Source organism: Otolemur garnettii, unplaced genomic scaffold, assembly GCF_000181295.1.
Source record: "Otolemur garnettii isolate 467f Iridium unplaced genomic scaffold, OtoGar3 scaffold00039, whole genome shotgun sequence".
NCBI classification, from domain to species: domain Eukaryota; kingdom Metazoa; phylum Chordata; class Mammalia; order Primates; family Galagidae; genus Otolemur; species Otolemur garnettii.
In genome coordinates, this window is record NW_003852434.1 from 12449607 (window position 1) to 12473821 (window position 24215).

At 41.2% G+C, this 24215-nt stretch overlaps 2 protein-coding genes across 2 annotated transcripts; both read left to right on the top strand.

The window, feature by feature from the left end:
• Positions 1-8702: 8702 nt before the first annotated feature.
• CXCL10 (C-X-C motif chemokine ligand 10) lies at positions 8703-11019 on the top strand. The gene is made up of 4 exons (XM_003790070.3): positions 8703-8868; positions 9348-9474; positions 9687-9776; positions 10243-11019. The coding sequence occupies exons 1-4, from the start codon at positions 8808-8810 to the stop codon at positions 10259-10261; spliced, it is 297 nt and encodes a 98-aa protein (XP_003790118.1). The 5' UTR covers positions 8703-8807; the 3' UTR covers positions 10262-11019.
• Positions 11020-18982: 7963 nt separating this feature from the next.
• CXCL9 (C-X-C motif chemokine ligand 9) lies at positions 18983-24209 on the top strand. Its single transcript, XM_003790071.2, has 4 exons — positions 18983-19092; positions 20128-20254; positions 21589-21673; positions 23430-24209. The coding sequence occupies exons 1-4, from the start codon at positions 19026-19028 to the stop codon at positions 23532-23534; spliced, it is 384 nt and encodes a 127-aa protein (XP_003790119.2). The 5' UTR covers positions 18983-19025; the 3' UTR covers positions 23535-24209.
• The last annotated feature ends 6 nt before the right edge of the window (positions 24210-24215 follow it).

Below are 24215 nucleotides of genomic sequence, written 5' to 3' on the forward strand. Positions count from 1 at the left end.
AGGGAGAAGGGGAGGGAAACAGGAGGAAGAAGTGGAGAGAGGGAGAAGGGGAGGGAAACGGGAAGAAGAAGAGATGGAGAGAGGGAGAAGAGGAGGGAAGTGGGAGGGAGAAGTGGAGAGAGGGAGCAGGGAGAGGGAAACAGGAAGAAGAAGAGATGGAGAGAGGGAGAAGGGGAGGGAAACAGGAGGAAGAAGAGATGGAGAGAGGGAAAAGGGGAGGGAGACGGGAGGAAGAAGAGGTGGAGAGAGGGAGAAGGGGAGTAGTAAGAGGAAAAGGGAAGAAGTAGAGGATGGGGAGACTGATCTCCACCTGCTGCTTTTCTCTGCCTGTCTTCAGTTTTGTCTCCTATCATCTTATGTATTAAATTTATTTCACTAACCATGATCTTTCCAACTTTCCCCTGTCAATTCTTTGATCTGTAAGCAACTCAAGCATTTTTTTAAAATAATACACTAACTTGAACTCCTCAATCACCAGAATAAACTAAAATATTGCTACAAACAAATATTCTTGGAAATTTCCCTATATTTAAGATACAAAATGACTCAGAAAAGTATTGGCATAAGTGCAACACATTTTTTTGGCTCCTATCCAAAGGAAGAAACAGAGATCTAATACAGTTGCTATTTCCCTGAAATTAGGACTTTGTGGAAAATCAATTTTTTATGGACCTCAGGTCTCAGCTTTGGATTAACCATCATTTTATTATAGTTTATAATACCTATACTCTTATCCCTGACTCTCACACACATATATTTATGTTTGTAATATAACGAACTCATCATCCAAATCAAGAACCAGAACGTTAACAGTAACCTAAAATACAGCTATGTGCTCCTTCCCTAACCCATTCCTTTGCCTTCTTTAGCCCCCAAGATAATCACTATCCTGAATGCTGTGCTTTTTAAACCACTGTGGTAAACTGAACACTATCTTAACTATTTTTGTGCAGCTCAGTGGCACTACGTACATTCACACTGCCGTGCAACAGTTACTCCCTTGCTTTTTAAAAATAGTTTTCTCATTTAAATGCACATACCTAAACAAGTTATTTAACTTCAGTTTTGCTGAACTTTACCAAAACAGTAATCATGCTATATTTAATCTTAATATTATTTTACTTGACATTATTTTAGAAAGATCTGTTTACATTTTATACAAACTAGTCTTGCTTGCTTTTGTTAGTTTTATTCTTTAGAATTTTATGCTTTAAGCATTCATTGTTGCTACTATAAATTACTTCATTTTAACTGACATTTTATATTTTTTGTTACTGGTATATAAAATCCACTACATTGATCTTCTAACCACCTACTTTGATAAACTCTACTATTATTTCTAAAACTTGTTATTCTTTTGGGTTTTCCATGCAAAAAATGTTATTGCCTGCAAGATTTAGTTTCTTCCCCTCCAATCCCATGGCTTTAATTTCTCTCTGTATGAAGCAGGCTAGCAAGGCCCTGCAGGAGAATGAAGAGTGGTGAAGTGACCTCCTCGTCTTGTTTTGTAGATACACCATGTGCCTTCATTCATCACAGATAAGCCCTTTCCTATGCATAAACGATTCCGGTTCTCGGTTTTACCAGGAGAGTCATGCGTATGGTTTATGAATGCTTACAGAGTAACAGATGCATCTGACCACACGGGTAACTGCATCACCCAGAGAAAGAACCTAGCGTTAGCTGCACCCGGGAGATAAGCTGAAATCTGGCCAGAGAGATGGCTTTATTTCCGAAATTCTTGCCTGTGAAAAATTCATCCAACTTGTTTAAATCCCTCTGTAATCTGCCATCTTCAGAATAACCTGAAAAGTAGATGGTTTAGGTATTACAACGTGCATTTGAAGAGAAGAAACTAGCACAGACAGATTTTTAACAATTTGTTTAAGATCACAGAGCAACTGAAAAACAGAACTATATACTTGGGCTGTATCTCTAGATTCCCAGCTCATCCCATCACCCTGTCGAGTGTGAGGAAAGTAAAACCAGCACGGTCTAAAATGCATCCAAACAGAAACTATTCCAAGCCCTCAGAAGCACGATGAGTGCTCGGGTCTATAGCCCCCTTCTCCAGCACACACTGTGCCCTCTGCACAGGCTACACAATGAGACATGCAGCTAACTCTAAAGCAGGTGACCAGTATTAGCAGCCACTATCAGCCAGGGAGATGTGAGAGCTCAAAGCTCACACGAGAAGGGGAAGAAAGCTCCGCCCTCCTCTCCCACACTTTACAAGGAGTACTCTGCACCAGAGGAGGGGATTCCCAGTCTACAGAAATCACTAAAGCCCTCCGGCTTGCTTTTAAAGAGACTTCTTCTAAGCATATTAGTTTCTCGGAAAGCAATTTTTTCTTTTTCTGTATTCACAAGTCTCTCAGGACAGACTGTGTGTGGTGCAGTTTGTTTTTGGCGTCCTGCCATAATCAGAGGGTTAAAGATAAATCAACAGCAGTGAAAACTGAAACCATTAGCATGGGGTATTTCCTTCACTTCACTATCCTTCAAAACTAGACTCAGTGATTATTAGGAAAGTATACCAAAAGCCTTGCACAAAGAGAAATATAAATAAAGAAGAGTTTTAATTTAGATTTTTATCCAAATGATACCATGCAGGGTAGCCCTTGGCTGGAACGAGTCATAGTGAGTGGGCTTGCTATTGTTTCTAGAAGTTTAATTTTGTCTCTGAATGATTTCCACATTGATCATTTATACTAATTTCTCCCCTGAGCAGAGAGCTTCCCATTTGAAATGAGAGAATGCTCTTTTGACTCTATGTTCACCAGGCATTGTTCTGATACTAATGCGATTTCCTAGGCACTCTGATTCTGGAAGAGAGGTGACTTGGATACCACCACCATTCATCCCAATCACTAGGCAGGTCCTCATTATGAATGAATATATTCATTCGCATCTTAGTCTCTTGCAGATTTGGTTAGTGGAATTAACTTTCTGAAAACATGCTTACTCTAATCAGGAAAAAGAGGACTCTACCTGTAAAATCAAGGCCCAGACCCTACAGAAGCCTAAAAAGGCATTACTACCCCTCTGAGACTCAACCAACCCTCCTGACTGGTTGGTTGGCTTCCCACTATACTTTTTTTTTTTTTTTTGCAGTTTTTGGCTGGGACTGGATTTGAACCTGCCACCTCCGGTATACAGGACCAGCACCCTGCTCCTTTGAGCCACAGGCGCTGCCCTCATTATACCATTTTTTTTATTCAGTTTTATTTTCTTTAATTAAATTAAATCATAGCTGTGTACATTAATGCAATCACGGGGTACAATGTGCTAGTTTTACATACAGTTTGAAATGCTTTCATCAAATTGGTCAACATAGCCAATTCTTAGTTATTGTGTTAAGACATTTATATTCTACACCTAGTAAATTTCGCATGTACCCTTGTAAGATGCACTGTAGGTGTGTTCCTACCAATCACCCTCCCTCCACCCATCCTCCCCCTCCCCTCCCTCTCCCCTTCTTCTTGGGCTATAATTGGGTTACAGCTTTCATAAGAAAGCTATAAATTGGCTTCATAGTAAGACTGAGTACATTGGATACTTTTCTTTCATTCCTGAGATACTTGGCTAAGAAGAGTATGTTCCAGCTCCATCCATGTAAACATGGAGGAGGTAAAGTCTCCATCTTTCTTTTACTATACCATTTTTTTAATGATATTTCTGTAATTGCATAAGCGTTCCCCTCTTGATCACTTCTCTAAGTATAATTCACACTTTAAAGCTCATCTGAGGCCTAACTTTTTTTCCTGAATAATCTTCTGAGTACTTGTGACCTCAACGAGTATAGTCTCCTATGAAACTCCACATTATTATTTATTTTCTATTATATGTAATTTCTATGTTACATCTGGCATTGATCATGCAGCTATTGTTGACAGCTGTTGCTTCATAGTTTTGCTTTCCTAGTTAGAATGCAAGCCATCAAGGACAGAGACATGGGATCTCACCCCTGCCAGCATCCCTGAGATCTTACCCCTCCAGTGTCCCCTAAGATTAGCTAACTTCTCTACACAAAGGAGACAGACAAAAATGAGAACAAACCCAGCCCCCCTCATTGTTCTTCAAACACCATCCATGGCCATATAAGAAAGACGACTGGGGAGATGTGTACTCCTTCCTTCATTCAATGCATAATTACTGATAACCAGAAGCTTTTGTGTAGTTACCTCAGAGTCCTTGGAATAAAGATTCTGGCCTCTATTTAGCTGAGAGTATCTGTATTGATTTTACCTACCTAAATATATGCCAACTTCTAGAGAAATGGTAGTCTTCTTAAGTTAAACTTGGTTCCTAAGCTAGGGAGAAAATAATACTCATGTCCAAATGGAGAAATTTGATAAACCAGTAAAAACACTTTTGAAGAAATACCACTCTCATTTATGCTGTTACTTAAAGTCTGTAATGATTCACTGATCCAGCCATCTATCCATCCAACCAACATTGACTAAATGCTCCCATGTGCCAGGAGGTGTTTTAGGTGCTGGGATAAGACGGGTCAGATCCCTATCTCCTAAGGTTTACATTCTAGTGTGAAGAAACAAACACTAAACAAGTAAAAATTAAAATATCAGATGGGGAGAAACGCCATGCAGAGAATTAAAACGAAGTCCTATCTCCTTCAGGTTGTCTGGTAAGAGAAGGCACAATCTAGCTGAAGTCCAGCTGTCCAGAAGGACCCAGCTGTGCACCCAACATCACCAAGAAAAGGGGAAAAGCATTCAGAACAGACAAACTGCCAGTGTGCAGGCCACGAGGACGGCAGTGTTGTAGCTGAAAGGGAACGATGTGAGATGAGGCTGCTGAGACAGGCAGCAGGCCCATCATGGAGGACATAGTTCAACAGGTTAATTAAAAACTTGGACTTTAAATGTAAGTGGAAGCTGTTGAAGGGTCTTAAGTGGAAGACTGACATGATCCCTTAAGTTTAAAAATATCACTCTGTTCTACTGCTGTATATAATATGTACCCAAGAGAAATAAAAGCATATGGTCCCTACAATATTTATACAAAAATATTCATAGAAGCTTTATACATAATAAACAAAATCTGAAAACAGTCTAGGTGTCCACCAACAAGAAACAAACTGGTATGTTTGTGCAATTAAATATTACTCAATAAAAAGAAACAAATTACTGATTCATGCAATTACATAGATAAATCTAATATTATGCTGAGTAAAAGATGTCTTGCACAAAAGAGTATCTATTTAAATGGTAGTTAAGTCGTCCTACAATTTCCTATACATGGGCAAAAACAATCTATAGTGAAAAACAATCATCCATATTAAAAAAAAAACTGGAAGGTCAGGGTAGAGGAGATATAAGAACTGACTGGCAAGAGGCATGAAGGAACTTCTTGTAGTGGTAACGTTGTGTAATTTGATAGGAGTTCAGGTTATACAAGTGTATGTATTTGTGAAACCCTTGAATCATATACTTAAGATTTAAACATTTCAAAATATATAAATTCTACCTTAAGAGCTGTAAAAATAAATCTAAAGAAAAAACTTCTAGATGGTGGAGTAAGGACTCCTAAAAATCTGCCCCTCTTCAAAAGCAAGAATATTGGGGGGAAAAATTCTAACAACCAACTTTTTCACAACTCTGGAAACTGGCCAAAGGTTTGCAGTAACTCAAAGAATTTCTAAAAACACAGCTGAACCTTAGTAAAGACAGAAAGCGTGTGATATTTTTAATCTGTCCTATTCTCATCCATCTATCCTCAGTGCTGCTGTAGCCTTGAAAACTAATAGCCTTGGAACTACACGGCTCTAAAAAGCAATCTAGAAGCCAAAAGAGGCAGGACAGGCTTGAAACCCCATACATAGATGATTATCTCTATTTGATTTGTCTAGAACCTCTCTTAGAAACTTCATTCTCAAAGCTTGTCTTTTTTTGAACAAGGGCTTACTTGGTATGAATAGTCCTATCCCTAGGATGTTTGCTGAAAACAATCAGCACCAATTGTTTTACAATTATTGTAATAATTTGGTCTAACAAGAGATTGACTAAAACTTTAAAAGGAAGAAAAAGTAGAAAGTAAGATGTATACAGGGAGCTTTGAAAAGGAGTCTAGAGGGTGGTGCCTGTGGCTCAAGGAGTAGGGTGCTGGCCCCATATACTGGAGGTGGTGGGGTTCAAATCCAGACCCGGCCAAAAGCTGCAAAAAAAAGAAAAGGAGTCTAGAAGGCCACACATGTTCAGGGAGTAGTAAGTATGTGCACACCTAGAAAAGACCTGAGAAAGCTCTTATCTCTTCCTTCAAGCTGACCTTGAGGTTCTGTGCAAACAGGTAGTGGAGGCTAAAACAGAATTGTAAGCTGCCGGCCAGAGTATCGAAGTATACACACTGTCTGTAAAGTCTAGAAGACTTGTTATTCAGGCATTTAAGAAGATCTTAATCTAATCATCAGCTGGACACTAAGCTAAGTGTACCGAGACTTTAGTGACTACATGCAATAAAGAATAAAGACATTACAGGATTAGCTCAAGAAATTCATTTAGAAGAACAAACCAGCAGCAATAGCAGCCAACTATGAGGAGGAGAGGAATCTGATTTCCAGAGTTGCAACATCATATTGTTTTCAATATCCAGTTTCCACCAACGAAAACAATGACAAGAAACGCAAAGAGAAAGTATGGAACATACACATTTAGAAAGCAATCACCAGAAACTGCTGTGAGGAGACCCGGACTTTTTTTTTCACTGGATTTACTAGACAAAGACTTTAAATTGGTTATGATAAATATGTTCAAAGAACTAAAGAATAATTTTAAAAAAGAACTAAAGAATACCAAGAATTAAAGTATGAAAACAACATAGGCCTATCCATACATTACAGCCTCGCTGACTATGAACAAACCTCCTATAGTTCCCTAGGTTCCAGATAGCACTTGCCTCAGATCTCCCACTGCAGAGTGTTGCCTGCATTTGGACCCAGTATTTCATCTCAGATTCCTTTAGATTCCTTGTTGCCAATTACTTACAAAGAACAATCAAGGACCACTATATCCCTTAGCTACTGCTGAATTTCCACGGTTAGGCCCAACACATGTTCTACTGGGAGGGTCTCATATGCTGTCTACTGCCACCTACTGTAAATTAATAGCCAAGTACTACTAAATGTTAAGAAATCAAGTATTGGTCCTATTTGTCATCCAGTTGAAATTGTGCTAATTTCAGTTATCTTTGTTACCAGCTCAATGGCTGACACTTTTTCTTTTGCTTTGCATTGAAAAGTCTTTCAGAATTGAACTCCATGCTAAATCAACCTCTGCTGTCTCAGGCTCCTGTCTCAAACTGTTCTCCCAAGGTCTGTCTCTATTCATGCTATCCTTTTAAATTTATTTCTTCAAAAATTGTTCTTTAGCTTTTGCAATAACCTTCTGATGGGCATGGATCCTTTCTTCACACCATTCTATCAGAAGAGGCCAGCTTATGATACTTACATTCAGGTACTGCTATAAGATATGAAACTTTTTAAACAGAAGTCAGATACCTAAATGAGTAGCTATGTTGGAGGCTATTCACTTATTTTAATGATCTGAGATTTTATTGAATTCTTTAAAACATGCCAGTTCCATATCCTTGACCTCATTTAAAAAGACCAATCCTATCACAGTAATTGATCAAAGGGCATTGTCTAAATTAAATCACTTGTCCTTATCATCAGATACAACCTGCTGTTATCAAAAATTAGATTTATCTAGAAAGGACAAAAAATTATATTATTGACATAATTTTTACTAATGTAAAAATAGCCTCTGAAAGTAGTTATAAAAGTTTAAAATAAATACTGAGAAAAAGCATCACAGTAACAAGTGAATTACCATTTATTATTGTACAGTGACCTAATACTGTGCAATAATCCAAGCTCTGAGATTCTTCTTCCATCTATAAAACAAAAATAACTTTCTTACCTTCTTCATAGAGTTACTGTGGGAATCAAATGGGAAAGTGTGACATGTCTGAAACTCACAAAGGGAATAATGTAAAATATTCCTATACATGCCTTACTGTTGCAAATTAAAATATGCATACTCGGCAGTGCCTGTAGCTCAGTGGGTAGGTCACCAGCCACATACACCAAGGCTGGTGGGTTTGAACCTGGCCCAGGCCTGCTAAACAGCAATGACATCTGCAAAAACAACAACAACAACATAGCCGGGTGTTGTAGTGGGTCCCTGTAGTTTCAGCTACTTGGGAGGCTGAGGCAAGAGAATCACTTAAGCCCAAGAGTTTGAGGCTGCTGTGAGCTGTGATGCCACGGCACTCTGCCCAGAGTGATAGCTTGAGACTCTGCCTCAAAAAATAAATAAATAAATAAATAAACAGCATGTATACTCATTTAAAAACTGCATTTGGACCCTGAATTAAGGGTTAAGTTGGCATTTTTATTTTGCAGGGGATGAAAAATAACAGAAGAATTAAAATTCCATTTGAAGTTTTTTTTTGTCTGTGTGCAATAAAATTCCGCTTTTCAGGAAACAGTTCATAGTTTGGAAAGTGAAACCTAACTCACTCTTACTGATGAGTGGGACAGAGGGAAATTCCGCAGCTCTGAGACCACAATAAATACAAATAATACCTTCGATTTCTCAACTTGGGGCTTCCCCAAGGAATGGGCAGCAGGTTTGCTGTGTCAACTGTAATGTTAGCCAATCAGAGCTAGGGAGGGAAAGTGCCTTTGCAGATAAATACCGCACGCTAGCCTCACGTTTTCTGAGACACTCCTCAACTGCTTTGGCATATTCTGAGCCTACAGCAGAGGGACCTCCAATCTCAGCACCATGAAGCAAAGTGCCATTCTTATTTTCTGCCTTATCGTTCTGACTCTGAGTGGCATTCAAGGTAAGGAACATTAAGAGGTATTTAATTTACAAAATCAGAAATAGGACTGGGCATGCATTTTTTATAATGTGCAATATTTGCAAAAATCTCACTGCATGCCTATAAACAAGAGAGAAATAAGCAGAGCTTACACTCACTCTGCTTGGAGTGTATATTGATTGAACCCAGAGAAACAATTAGAATAAAAGGAAGAGAAAGGAAAGAAGGGAGGAAGGACAGAAGAGATGGGGAAGACAAAGGACAGAGAGAGAAGAGGTGAGAGAATGAGGAGAAAGAGGACCAGACACAGACGCTTCCTTACCTAAGCCTAATCAACGAGTTAGAATTCTCTTCTTCAAGATAATCAACTACTTAATCATTCAGAGATGTGTTGTAATGGATTCCATTCCTCCTCAGGTTAAGTGATTATGCAGGGATACGGGAATACCCACGGAACTCTCTGCTAACCTCCCCCGCTGTGCCTGTCTCTTTTATTGCAGGAATGCCTCATGCTAGAACTGTGCGCTGCGTCTGCATCACGATTAGGAATCAACCTGTTAATCCAAGGTCTTTGGAAAAACTTGAAATTATTCCTGCAAGTCAATTTTGTCCACATGTTGAGATCATGTGAGTAAAATCTATCTGGTGATCACCTTCCTTGTATTAAATACATGATGATGACAAAAGATCAGGAAAGGGTTTGAGATGGTTCTAAAACTAATGTATCGCAAAGAAAAACACGTAGAGTGAAACTTAAACGCCTTATTCCAGAACTACTTGCTCTGTGTTTTATTGGCCCAACATTGCTTTAAATATTTTTATCCCATTTACTTCTACAGCGCCACAGTGAAAAAGACAAAAGAGAGGAGATGTCTGAATCCAGAATCTAAGGCCGTCAAGAATTTACTGAAAGCATTTAGCAAGGAAAGGTGAGTTTACTGCTGCCTGCTAAAGAACCGCTCTTTAGGAAAAGGCAATCTTGGGAAATTAGAAATCTTTTCCGTGAGTTTTGCTGCGGGACCACAGGCTTTAAAGTACATTACCTTCACGCCCTCCCCTACCTCTATGTCTTTATCTATTGAAGCATCACCTTGTGTGGGTGGTATCTAAAGTTACCCTGATAACCGGTGCAGGAGAGTCTGAGGCCACTTCAACCGGGAGGCAGAGCTAGACTGTCCAAGCCAAGCTGCCAGATTCCCTCCCCCCAAGCCGTTCCTGGCCTGAGAAAGCAGCAGCCCCTGTAATCCATGACAACTGTGCAGCAGCAGGAAAGCTCAGCACTGCCTCCACCTGAGGCTCTCTGGGTTATCTTTAAGCTCAGTATGTTCAAGCAGAACCCAGACTGAAGCCAGAGTCTGAGGATCACACTTCCATACCCTCTTTCTCTTCTTGCAGGTCTAAAAGATCTCCTTAAAACCAGAGAGAAGCAAAATCACTGCCGTGCTGATAAGGATGGGCCAACGGAGAGGCTGCTGCTCCCATCACTTCCCTACCTAGAGTACACATCAAGCCCTGATGTTCCTAAAAGGTGACCAGCAGTTACCAAAAAAGCTGCTGTTACTCCTGCAGGAAGGTAGCCGATTCGTCCTCCTGAGCTGCTCAGTAATAACTCAGCCCTGGAACTGCACTGTAAGCTAAGCCGAGGTGCTGCACAGCAAACGTGCCAAGTCCCACTCCCGCCTCTGACACTTTCCTGACCTTTCCTATCTCCCAAAGTTATTTCTGCTTCTAGGTTTATCAGCGTTCTTAGAACCTCAAACAACTAAAACATATGCGATCAAAGTGATAATACAACCTGCTTTTTAAGAACAAAACATGCTTTTTTACTCCATGTATTTCTAATATCATTCTCCCAAAGGGCCCCTACAGTTTCCGTGGTTACATATCTATAATTCCAAATACTTACAGGAAGCTAGGAATGTCTGCAAACGTGTGTGTGAATGTTATTTAATGGAAGACTGTACAAAGTAGAATTCTTAGACGTTTATGTTTCTTATATTTTTTCTGTGTATGGGATAGCTTGTAATTTAAGTACTATATATCTATGTGTAATGGGAAAATTTTCATCTAGATATATGCTCTGTTATATAAGACAAATGTGCTGGATGGTTTTCAAAATAAAAATGATGTGCTTCCCCAGAAATATTAAGAAAAATTAACAACTGAGAAACCAAAAAGATAATAAAGTAATTACAACTAAGATCAAGTATTTTGTGGATCATTTGACTGGAACATTTATTTCATAAACTGGTTAGACTGGGGATCCATGCCCTGAGAAGCTGGGATGGAAGGAGGACAGATGGACCGCAGAACTACTCTGCTCCTTCCCCCTGAGGTCTCCCAAGAGGCCCGTCAAGTAAGATTCCTACAAGACTAAGGTGGCATAACAGATAGAGCCTGGCCTGAGCTTTCAATTCCTACAGCTAAATTTCTATGAGACACATTTGCACCTGAGTATCTGACAGGGAGTTGAAGCTCCAAAATATCCCAAATTAATTCTCCTCTCCAAATCTGTTTCTCCTGCTCTAATCTACATCTTGGTTTATTTGCACCGTCACCCACTCAGTTCCCCAAACCAGAAACCTGGGAGTAAGGCCGTATCACTACTTCTGCCTTCCAGCTAGTTGCTAAGAAGATATCTGCAATTCGTTGAGTTGACAGATTACGACTGCCTGGAATAAAGAATTCCCACGAGTAAAAAAGGGAAAAGACAGGAAAACAGTTGAAAATGAGAAACGAAAGTAAGACTTTTACAAGAGAAAAAGGCAAAAGCCCTAACATGAAAAGATGTGCAACCTCCCTTGTAATAAAGGAAATGTAACTTTCAAATCGTTATGGGATACCATTTCATACCACCAGGCTGGCAAAAGAGTTGGATAATACCAACTATAAACAACGTAGGGTCCTGTACAAATGCACGGTAATGGAGGAGCGCCCCTCCACTGCTGATGAAAGGAAAAAGAGCTTTAACTACTTTGTTAAGGGAGTTTGGCATTATCTCATGAAGCTGCACATGGCATACCCACGTCCCAGCAATTCTATTACTTTGTGTAACACGTACAGCACAGATTAAAACATAGGACATGTGCAGGACTATGAGAGCAGCACTGTTTACAACAGCACAGATTTGGAAATAATCCAAATGTCCACGAATGGATAAGTAAATCAGAGTCAAAATAAATGATATACAACTATACACATCAACATGGATGAAGTTTAGAAATAATCGTCCAAAAAAGAAGCACGTCGCAGAAGAATACGTGCAGCCCGAGTCCACTAATCTCCATGGCTGCCGTGTGCAACGTGTTTCCACGTGTAACGTGCACCCACGTTTTTGGCCCAAACTTTCAGGAAAAAATTTTTTGTTTTAATTTTTTAAATTCAAATTTTTATTTGTTTACATTTAGGTACTTGTTTTTTGTATTATAAAGGAACTGTAGCATTTATTCTTATCAGTTAGATTGCTAGCTCCCACCTAAAGCATATGAGGAGAAATGTGTTGCTCTTTATTGGCTGAAAATGCTTTCATTGCAATTTCATCATAAGTTCAAAAAAACTGATTACTATATTCCAGGTATTATTTTGCATACAGATACCATTATCACCTTCTAGAGTTATAACATATAAGAATAAACAAAAGAATGGAAAACATTTATATAAATATGAAATTAACATACCCATCTATAATGCACATCCTTATTTTTCCCTCAAAAGTTTGGGCCAAAAAGTGTACATTATACATACACACGGCAAAATACACTATAAAGTTTTAAAATAGGCAAGCTTAACATGTTATTTAAGAGTAAAGACAAATGTGATGAAAACAAACAAAATACAAAGAAATAATTCACATAAAATTTAGGGTGGTGATTATTTTTGAGCAGAAAAGGGAAAACAATCAGGGCAGAGTCCATTGGGCTTTTTCTAGACTATGGTAAAATCATTCTTTAACGTAGGTGATGGGTACATGAGAGTTTGTTCCTTAATCTGTGCCTTTGAACATATGTTCATTCTACTTTACATTAAAAGGGCAAAAAAAAAAAAACTGCAAGAAAACAAAACATTCTAGAGTATTACCAATTATGAGATATCTTCATGAATGTCAAGCAACTTCATATAACAAAAGAAAGAATAAGAGAATTTACAACATTCTGGGATATGACAAAGAAATGCAGTTTATGACAATTATTATGGGACCCTTAACTTGATCACAGTAAAACTGTGAAGTGGGAGAATTCCTCCTTTCTGCCCTCTTATTTTTCTTTTCTTTATGACTTCATAAATATAAAAGGTCTTATATACAGACTTCATCTATATAAAAGGTCACCTATTGTCTTATTCTGGTTTGTGCTGTTACCAAAAAAAAAAAAACAAAAAAAAAACTCTGAGCCTGGGCAAATTCTAAAGAGAAATGTTTTTCCTCACAGTTCTGGAGGCTGGGAAGTCCCAGATCAAGGTGCCACTAACTGGTGAGGGCAGAAGAGCAAGAGAGCACAAACTACCTCCATCAAGCCCCCTCTTCAGAGCACCTACTTCGGTTCAGGAGGAGGAGCCCTTATGGCCATCTCCTAAAAGCCCCACCTCTTAATACTATCACACTGGCAACATCTGAAGTTTGGAAGGGGCACATTCAAACCACAGCCTGTATCTTCGCCTCAGCTGACTGTCAAAGACTTTTCAGGAAGTTTTTAATAAATAGAGGCTTATACCATTCTCTGTTTGAAAGAAAGGTTCATTATTTAATGATTGTATCTAGAGTTTGTAATTTACTAATAAAGACAGAGACAAAGGTCAATAGGTTATTCTATGGACTGAAAAAACTAAGTATGCACAGAAAATACAGAAAATCAGAAGAGCCTTTCCTGGGAAAGCAATGACTGATCTGAAACTTGAAAAACATATGTGTCTATTGGTAGAAAGAGAAAAGTGAATTCCTCTAGAGGAAAGAGCACGTGCAAAGATGTGTAAGTGTGAGAGAGCATGGGGTGTTCAATCTGGAAGAATGTGAGTATTTGGCTCGAGGTCTTCAACATAAGGCTGGGGGGTAGGACACAATTCAGCCTCTACCTTATGTTATACTTCATTAAAAACTATGATAGGAGTGAAGGCAACAAAGTAGAAAAGGATGCTTTAATAAAAATGGATTAAAGTTTTCTAATCGAAATATGTAAGGAATTGACACAGATTTATAAGACCAATACTCTGACTCCATTGACAAGTGAAAGGTATACAATACTGATATTAAGCCAATACAAACTAAAATGTCAATATGTAAAGAAGTGAAAATAAACACTAATCTCAGATGCCAATTTTCACACGCTAAATGTACAAGTGTAACACAACAGACAAGAGGATTACAAACAACTCAAATACCTAGTAGTGGGAATAAGAAGACTAGAAACATAAAGGATATTTTAAAAATACATAAGCTATGAAGATACAAGGTAATATTTAGGTAAACAAGATTGATTTAAAGACTGGTGATAAGCTGAGTGATACACATGAGCCCGTGTGTGTGTGTGTGTGTATGGGGGGGGTGTAAATCTCTTCCTGTCATTATTCACTGTACTCTTGTAAAAATACCTGCAGTTTCTGAAAATGGGCACCCTCTCAGGCCTCCTGCTCAGAAAACCTTTTCCCCAACAACTTCTAGTAAAAAATTCCAACCAAGTCTCCCTTTCAGACTAATTTGAACAGCTATGTTTGAGCCCATGAGCCAGGGTTACAGACTTCTCTGCACCGCCAACCATTTTGTACAACCCTTTATCGTAACTTCTACAGTAATTGTTCATCTACATCTTGCTTTCTCCCACTAAACTGTGAGCTCTTTGAGGGCAGAGACTATTTTTCATATTTGTGTCCTAGGAGTCTAGAATTACAATAATAAAAGTTGGATAAATAAACTGTAATGAACGATAAACACTAAATGAAGGGCTTGAAGAATGTAGATTTTGTTCCTGTCACATCACATACAAAACATTATATTTTAAAGTAAAAATATAATAATCTTTTCTCCTTTTCAGGAAAATGTTTCTTCGGGTTGGTCAGCAGCTTGTGAGTGACTGTTGTTACCTGTCATCAGACTACAAGCTGACTTTCCTAAAGTCACAGCAAAAGTATGTCACTTGCAACATGTGGCGACATCTGTCCTTTAAATGATATGCTGACATTCGCTCTCAAAACAGTTTATTCACCAATCTAACCCAGTCCTAAGCTTTAATGAGAAATATATACCAAGAGGCTGGAGAGTAAGATTAGCAAAAGTAGACCTTGTTCTTTTCTCTTAGTGACCCTGGATACAGACAGGAGACACCCCCCACAACTGTGACTGGCTTGCAAATCACCTGCCAGATTATAATTTGGAAGGGAAGAGTGACTCCCTGCATGGGGGGCTGAGAAGGGAAAATGAAAAATCAGAATGCTGCATTGGGGCTTTGAGACTTTCAAGAAATAAACCCCTTACAAGTAAACATCCTTCAACACCAGCAGCTGCTGCTGGGAGGAGGGAAGTCCACGCTGTGAGAAACTCAGCCAGACCTGGAGGTTTCCTTATGAGAGAAACTTGCCCCTGGCAAGTAAAAAGCCTCTGAGCTTCGCTGTGACACCCGGTCACACTCCACACTTAGTCAAAAGGAACACACCGATCCCATAAGCACAAACATGGAAGGTAGGCAGGCAGCACGCGAGAAAACTCCAGTCCTGCTCCCTGAGGCTCCTCAGACACAGACTGGAATTTTCCCAGACACAAGGAGTTAAACCCTCCTCCAAAGCGGAACTGGGAACTCCGCGGGTTGCGACATTTGCCCCTTCCCAGCGCCCTGGGAATGCCTGGGGCTCAGCCTCTCTGGGTTTCCGTTTCTCCTAAAAGCCCGGTCTGGCCAGAAACGCCGCCCGGATGGCACGGTCTCCTCCTCCCCCTCCTCCCCGGCACACTGTGCTTTCCCCCCGGGTCTGCGGGGCAGGCGCCAAACATGGCCCCGACCCGGGGCTGCTCGCGCCAGGCCGCCTCTGCACGGAGCGCCCCCCCGCGGCCGCCCGGAGCCCCGCTCCAGGCCGCCTCTGCACGGAGCGCCCCCCCGCGGCCGCCCGAAGCTCCGCACCCTCGCTGCGCCCGGACGGCCCAGGATCGGCCCCTGCCTCGAGGGCCGCCTAACTGCCCTGGCACCGCTTTCTCTCGGTCGGAGAGCTTTCGTCGCAGTTACCCAGCCAGGGTCCCTCCTGACCTCAGCACCCAGGCCCTCTGGGACCTCCGCTCGCTGCGCCCCACCCAGGTCTCGAGTGGAATCTGGGAAACTGGCGAGCTTGGGCGGCCTCCGCCCTCCGGGACACAGCCTTCTGCAACGGGCGGCCGTGGACGGACGGGAGAGGCCCCCAGGGCACCGCCACTACCTTTCCCTCCGAAGTGCTGCTCCTTCCCTCTGGCAGGGTCAGCAGGGACAGCAAGGACCCCCAGCAGCAACACGGACTGGGCCGCAGTGTCGTCGCCCTAACCTCCTCACGATGGAAGGTTCTGGAAGCCTGGGGGCCGGGCATGCGCAGTGCGCACCTCAGCCTTGGAGCCCGCGGCACTTCCGCCAGGCTGGGGGCACACGGATGCCTCCTGCCGGAGCCCGCCGCATGCGCCCTCGCGGGCCCGCCATCCAGTGGCAGAGGCCGGCCACGGGGACACGCGCTCCGGGAGGCGCAGCACGTGCGGCCATGGCCCCCTTCCTCGGTGCTCAGGAAAGCCTTCCCTGGAGAAAGGATGCTTCCCTGAATAGAAGGGGAATAACTAGGAAGGGGAGCAGCCGGGCCAGGCGGGGAAATGGCTTGACCAAACCCCACAGTGGGAAGGAACATTTGAGTCCCTTTGAGGAACTGGGACACCATGAGGGGCAGGGAGCAGGGAGCTGTGCAAGAAGAGGCTGGGAAGAGGACGAGGGAGACCGTGCTGGGCCTTAGCTTTTGTCCTAAGGAGTTTCCATCCTCCTCTCTTTGCTGGAAAGAATTGCCAGTAGATTTGTGATGCTTTGCGGTTGACAATGTATTGTTGCCATTACAGACATCCCAGGGTTACGAAGGAGGTAGGTTCTACAGCATTCTTATTAAGCTGAATTTTTTGTAAGCTGGAACAGGTACATTAAACTATTCCCTGTAGTGGCCTCAATTCATAAGTGTGAGCCACAGGTCACACTTGGAATGTAACTCTGGGACTGCCTATAATCTTAAAATGTTAGAGGTGCTTAGTGATTCTATATTGTGAGCAGCTGAGACATGAGGAGGGAAGAAAGAATAAAATAGGCTGAATTGGGGACAACCAGGAATTAAGACTAGGAGAAATGAATCAGGGAACAGCTGCTATGTTAACTTGTGAGGTGGCTACTAGTTTTCTCAGGGAGGGAGCTGAAGCTCACAGAAATTAAGCATTTTGCACACAGTTACTAAGTAGCAAAGCTGGACCGACCTAAGCCACTGTATGCATGGTCAGGTCACAGTCATTACCCAAATTAAAGAAAAGTAAATAAATAAGCTGTATCAAAGGCCATCCATATTCTCTCTCCATGAAGAATTCTGTCGTGCTCTATTTAACCATTAATAATGCATATAGGGGCAGTGCCTGTGGCTCAAAGGGGTAGGGCACTGGCCTCATATGCTGGAGGTGCCGGGTTCAAACCCAACCCTGGCCAAACATTGCAAAAAAATAAAGATAAAAAAATAATAATGCATATGGAAACCAGTCAAATATGCACCACGTGACATAAAGTGCTAATATCTGTTCTCCCTGTATGCTATGACAGCATGCATGCTCATTGGAGGGTCTTTGAGGGATGGGGTATTGCTTTCCAGGGAAACAAAAATTGGTTCTTGAAGGACAAAAAAAAAAAAAGTCTTAGAAATTACAATGATTAGTGGCCCTCTGAAGTTCAATGCTATCCAACAGTCTTATATCCTTGCATTTAATCTCTCTCCTTAGGGAGAAACTTAATTTAGATGTCAGGTAATGTTTTGCAGGGTAGTAGAGGGAGTCCATGAGAAATATTGTTTTATAGTAATGGATTCTCCAGGCTTTAGCTAGTCAACTAGAATGAAAATCACAATTCTTGCAAGTAGGGCTATTCCCTGTCGATGGCTAATTAATGTGTTTTGCTCTGTAAACTCTTATCTTGCTCCTGCACTATAAACCTATCTTTCTCTTCCTCAGTAAACTTTGTTGCATTGCCAAAAAAAAAAAAAAAAAAAAAAGTCACACTTCTTAACTTCTCAACCTCTGCAGCTAGGTGTAGCCATGTGAATAAAATCTGTCCCAGGGGTGATGGAAAATGATGGGTGCAACTTCTAGGATGGGTGTAAAAAAGAGACCCAGGCCCTTTTTATGCCTTCTCACCAGGAACTGGTGATGGTGGCAAGTCACTTTTGTCCGTGGGCATGAGGACAACAGTCTAGACAGTACAGACGTGGTAGTAAAACAAGATGGGAGGAGCCTGGGAGACCTCATGGGAAAGAGCTACCACACAAGTCCTGGTCCACTCACCTCTGACGGAGAAAAGTAAGTGGCTGTTAACAGTTTGCACTGTTAGGCAATTTGTGTCTCTTACATTTGGCTGAATCTTATTCTAACTAATTAACTATTTAAATCCAAAAACAAACGGTGGCACCAGTGACACAAGATGAGTATACTACTAGTATACTGGAAAGGGTCTGGTCCCTGAAGAAACTAAGGTGCTTTAAGTTGTCAGATGGGCAATACATGTGTAAGATAAACCTGACCATATACAGAAGGAATGCCAGAAATAGTCAGGGAATTTGAAAAGTGTATTACTTGCCTGCTCTTTAATATGTCCATCTGGAAACCACATTGCCACCTTTCTTATATAACAGTGTGTTCCTTATGTAACTGTTCTTCACCCAGGTGAGCAGCTGTAGTGTGGGAGGTTTCACATCCCTTACTATAAACTACCCATTTATGTGAAATGGAAGTAAAACATGCAGAAATTCCCTTGGATTTGAAAGTAGGGTTTCCCCCAGTACAGCCAAGTTCACTGTCAGTGTAGCAAAATCAGCTAAGGATGCCAGCCAATCAGAGTTTAGGAGGGAAATGGATTTCCTATATAAATATGATTCCCAAAATCATGTTCTCTAAAGAATTTCTCAGTCTTGAAATCCAACACAGGCGTGACCTAGTAGAACTCCATTCTACCATGATGAAGAAGAGTGGCGTTCCTTTCCTCTCCAGCATCATCATCCTCGCTCTGTTTGGAGTTCAAGGTAAGGGACTCTGAGTTATATTAGGTTATGAAGTCAGAGAAGGGAATCACTTGCTAGCTCATTCAGCAGTCAAAAAAGCTTCTTGGTGATATTGATGTTTATAACTTGGGTCTGCCAAGTCAAGCACAATCTTTGTAGTCTAGGTATGTGAATTCCTAGTAAGAGTTCAGTACATGTTTGTTTAACTGCAGGATTATGAGCTGAAACATTCTGTCTCCTAATTTATTTTCTTCTCCCTGATACTGTTTCTTGATAAGTGTCTTTGTAATTAATCCATTAAGGATTCAGCCCCCAAACAGAGAGGTTGTCCCTAATTTGTTTACTAACTACCTTGTTACCTTGGGCAAATTACTTAACCTTTATAGCTCTCAATTCCTCACCTGCAGAATGGAAACTCTGTGCTTATGTATTTCTACCTCCTACACTGTGTATGTAAGTGCTGTGTAAATATATGTTGAGTGAATCTAAAAATGAAGGTTTAAAGTTAACGTTTTAAAGAGTTTTCAAAACTTTAGCTTGCTATTGAGAAGCAATGCAGTGAAAAGGAGGGAGAATGAGGCTGGAAGTGGTAATTGATTATTAAAGTAGTGCTTTCTGTCTAACAGCAAACCAATTCTATCCCTAAAGTCGGATAATGAATAGCTTTGGGAGCTGCTGAAGAAACTGTCCAGCATAGCCAGGTTAATTATCTGTTTGACCTGTGACAAGCCTTTATTAAATATTGTGAAAATCCCTTTTTCTCCTAGGTCGTAAGATATGATAATTAAGAGGAACACCTTTGGACTCAACAGACCTGAGCTGAAACCCTCCCCTACCCCCTAAAAGCTGTATGACTTTGTTCTTTGTGTATCTGAACTTTACCTTCCTTATCTGTCCAATGGAGATAATACCTTCTTCAAAAGTTTGTGGTGATGATTTACAAACATTCACTAAGTGATAGCAATAACCGTGACTGATTCAAATGTGTCGTTTTGCTGGAGCACCTGCACGGAGACGTTGTCCTACACTGATGCGCTCTCTTTTTCTTTCCCTTAGGAACCCCAGTCATGAGGCACGGACGCTGTTCCTGCATCAACCCTGGCCAAGGGACCATCCATTGGCAGTCCTTGAAGGAACTTAAACAGATTGCCCCTAGCCCCTCCTGCGGGAAAACTGAAATCATGTAAGTAAAAATCCATCTAACACACACACTCCATATTGGCGGGGATGTTAGATTGGCACGGACCTTCCCCTTAGAGTGCTTGCCCATATGGATACTTAAAATTCAGTTAGAGACCCCGGGATAAAGTTGGGCTGCTCCTTTTCTTTTCTTCTCTAGAAAAACAAGGAATTTCTGGTAGATTAGGAACCAAGAATGATATATTATCAAGCATAATACCATGTTTGTTTCAGAAAATGTTTAATGTAGATAACGCGAAAGAAGAAAATAAAAATTGTTTATAATCCTGTCGTTCAATGACGAATACCGTTAATTCTTTGGCATACAGTCTCCCAAGTCCCCTCATTTGTTGTGCATGCACATATACATGTGTAGATACAAAATGTATAAATGCGCTCGGTGCCTGTGGCTCAAGCAGTTAAGGCACCAGCCACATACACCTGAGCTGGCAGGTTCGAGTCCAGCCCAGGCCCACCCAACAGCAGTGCTGGCTGCAACCAAAAAATAGCTAGGCGTTGTGGCGGGCGCCTGCAATCCCAGCTACTTGGGAGGCAGAGGCAGGAGAATCACTTGAGCCCAGGAGTTGGAGGTTGCTGTGAGCTGTGATGCCACTGCACTCTATTCAGGGTGACAGCTTGAGGCTCTGTCTAAAAATATGTATATATTTATATATGTGTGTGTATGTGTATTTATATAATATATATATGTATATTTATATCCATAATATATATATACACAAATAAAATAACGTACCAAAACTGTTTTAAACTCTGCCTTTTCTTTAACACTGTATCATGAACATTTGGTCATGTCAGTAAATCTCTAGTAATGTAATTTTTTCCTAATATCACTTTTAATGGCCAAATTATATTCCATCATATAAATGTGCCATAATTTACATGACCAATGCTTATTATTGGGAATGTAGGTTCTTTCCAAATTTTGCTATTGAAATCAAACTGTTACTGTGACAGTGTTTCATCTTTAATCCTTTCCTGTTAATAACTTTCTAGAGATTAGAACTGCTAGGTCAGAGGATACGTCTACTTTAAGTCTTTCGATACCTAAATCAGAGATGATTTATAGAATGGCATTCCTACTCTCAGACTATACAGAGAAATTATGAAAAAAAAAATTTAAAGTGCCCCTGGAGGGTCTGCTAGAAGTAATTTCAAAAATTCAATCAGTCTGTTTATCTTGTCCTAAGAAAACATTTCATTATAAGTAGTTTATTTAGGAAAAAAGTCAGCAAATTTCATACTGATTTTCATTATTCTGGAAAAAGGCATTTAAATTATACACAGGGGAATAACATCATGTTTCTCTTTCCTTGGCAGTGCTGCAATGAAGAATGGAGATCAATTATGTCTGGACCCAGATTCAGCAGCTGTGAAGAAATTAGTGAAAGAGTGGGAGAAACAGGTGGGTTGGTGAAAAGGAAGAACATAGCACATACGGGAATTTAAAAAAAAAAAAAGAAAAGGAGGCCCAGAAATTTCTTTCTTTTAGAAATTAACTTTGGAAGATAAGACTCTGTGTAGTTCTTTTAAAGATACATTTTTCATTCGTGTTATTGTACTTCTATTTTGTTCTTTGAACAAAGTTATATTCCTGCATATAGTATCCCTTGTGTGTCCCCACTAGAACGTGTGTTCTGTGAGGACAGGGAGCTAGTCTTCCTTATTCAATAGGATGAGTATGTAACAAATTGAATGGTACATGGAGGAGCAAAGGTAATGAGGTACTACAGTCCCTTCCTTCTGTAGAAAATACGCCAATAATTAATAATGAAACAATGTAACAAATACAGAGGTCCGTACAAGAATCTTGGAGATTACAGAGGAAGGACGGGGGAGGGAGGAAGTGTTAAGGAAGATTCTCATATCAGGTAATATTTGATTCGTGTCTTGAAGGATAAGTAATTGGCCAGGAAGGACCAAGAGTAGGATGTGAGAGTCGTGTCTTGAAGGATAATTGGTCAGGAAGGACCAAGGGTAGGATGTGAGAGTCGTGTCTTGAAGGATAATTGGTCAGGAAGGACCAAGGGTAGGATGTGAGAGAGCTTGCTTGTACTCAGGGGGCCCTCAGTACTGTGGCTGGAGGGTGTATAAAGAGAAGGGAGGGGCTGCATGAAGGCAGACAAGTAGACCACAAGCCCGTGGGAAGAATCCTGCACGATGCGCGAAGTAAGGAGTTGGGTTTGAAGAAAACCACAGAATATTTGGTCAGGAGATTGAGGACTGGGTTCTGGAGTCTGACAGATAGTGGTTCTGCCATATACTAGATGTCCACCTTTGGGCAGGTCACCTTGTCCAAGCCTTGGCCTCCTCATATGTAAAAAGTATCAATAGATGATAATAACAGCAACCTCATAGGGTTTGGGGGGGGGGCAGGCGGGTGGTAAGCAAGGTCGGGAGGAGAGTAGACAAGAGATGGCCAGTTGGGAGGTTTTGCCTCCTGCTCACAGTGCACAAAGTAGAGAGTCTAACAGATCTCCTCTGAGCGAGAAACAGCTTTCAACTGGTTTTGAAGAGAAAGAAATACCACGTTTAAGAGAGTCCAAATATAGCCAGGGGTGGTAGCTCAGGCCTTATAATCGTAGCACTCAGGAGGCTAAGGCTGGTGAATTGCTTAAGCTCAGGAGTTGCAGATCAGTCTGAGCCAAGAGTAAGACCCTATCTCTGCTAAAAATAGAAAAACTATCCGGGCATTGTGGCAGATGCTTGTGATTCCAGCTACTCTTGAGCCCAAGAGTTTGAGGTTGCTGTGAGCTATGACACTAGAGGACTCTACCCAGAATGACCGAATGTGACTGAATCCATCTCAAAAAAAAGACAAATTATTTTTTATTTATTTTTTTGAGACAGTCTCAAATGTCGTCCTGGGTAGTGCCCTGGCATCACAGTTCACAGCAACCTCAAACTCTTGGGCTTAAGTGATGCTGTTGTCTCAGCCTCGCAAGTAGCTGGGACCACAGGTGCCGGCCACAATGCCTGGCTATTTTTTGGTTGTCGTTGTCATTGTTCTTTAGCGGGCTGGGGTTAGATTAGAATCTACCAGCTCCCGTGTATGTGGCTGGTGCCCTAGCCATTTGAGCTACAGGCCCCAAGCCAATAAAGGGAAATACAAATGGTAAGATTTAGAAACGCTGCCCTTTTTTCCTTCCCACTCCTTACAGATCAGCCAAAAGAAAAAGCAAAAGAAAGGGAAAAAATATCAAAAAACCAAGAAAATTCTGAGAGTTAAAAAATCTCAACGTCCTCGTCAAAAGAAGACTACATAAGAGACCACTTTACCAACAAGTATTTTGTATTACAAATGTTTCATTGTAATGATACTGAAATAATTTCAAAAGAGGATGGCATCTAATACAAAGGCTTGTTAATTTGATTAGAAAATTAAAATATTATTTTGAAATTGTAACTAAAGCTAGAAAGTCGATTTTAAAAATCTAAATGTTAAGAATTGCTGTCTTTGGTCTCTATCCGCAACCAGCTGAGTTTCATCATGCTTAAGATAACAATCTTAGTAAAACCCCTGTCTGGACAGATGCCCACACTACCGCATCCTACACACAGCAGCCGTCTGGGAAAGCTTCCTGGGCCCCCAAACTGTGGCCTCCAGAGAGTATTCTGAGGCATGAGTCTGCAAGCACCACGCCTGTTAGCACGCTGGGAGCCAAGCAGTTTGAAGTGAACTGGACTTCACCAAGCTGCCAGTGGCCAGAGTCTGCATTTGAATCTGCCCACAGCCCTCACATACGATGTCCAGATGTCCAGAAGATCCAAGCTGGCTGTGTCTGGGTATTACCACTGGAGACCACCATTTGTCCGGCTTTCAGAGCCTCCTTCTTAGCATTTGAAGGCGTGTGGCTGCATCTTGCCTGCCCAGGCTGCCCACTGTACTTGTTACTGTTGCCCTTTGCTTCCTTCGAGCCCGCTCTCCTCCCGCCCACTCAGGGTCC

Bases quoted from the DNA above. Each gene is read 5' to 3' on its own strand.
- CXCL10 (XM_003790070.3), top strand. From the start codon at position 8,808: ATGAAGCAAAGTGCCATTCTTATTTTCTGCCTTATCGTTCTGACTCTG. The intron at 8,869-9,347 runs GTAAGGAACATT...CTTTTATTGCAG, and splicing joins GACTCTGAGTGGCATTCAAG to GAATGCCTCATGCTAGAACT. The intron at 9,475-9,686 runs GTGAGTAAAATC...TTACTTCTACAG, and splicing joins TGTCCACATGTTGAGATCAT to CGCCACAGTGAAAAAGACAA.
- CXCL9 (XM_003790071.2), top strand. From the start codon at position 19,026: ATGATGAAGAAGAGTGGCGTTCCTTTCCTCTCCAGCATCATCATCCTC. The intron at 19,093-20,127 runs GTAAGGGACTCT...TCTTTCCCTTAG, and splicing joins CGCTCTGTTTGGAGTTCAAG to GAACCCCAGTCATGAGGCAC. The intron at 21,674-23,429 runs GTGGGTTGGTGA...CACTCCTTACAG, and splicing joins TGAAAGAGTGGGAGAAACAG to ATCAGCCAAAAGAAAAAGCA.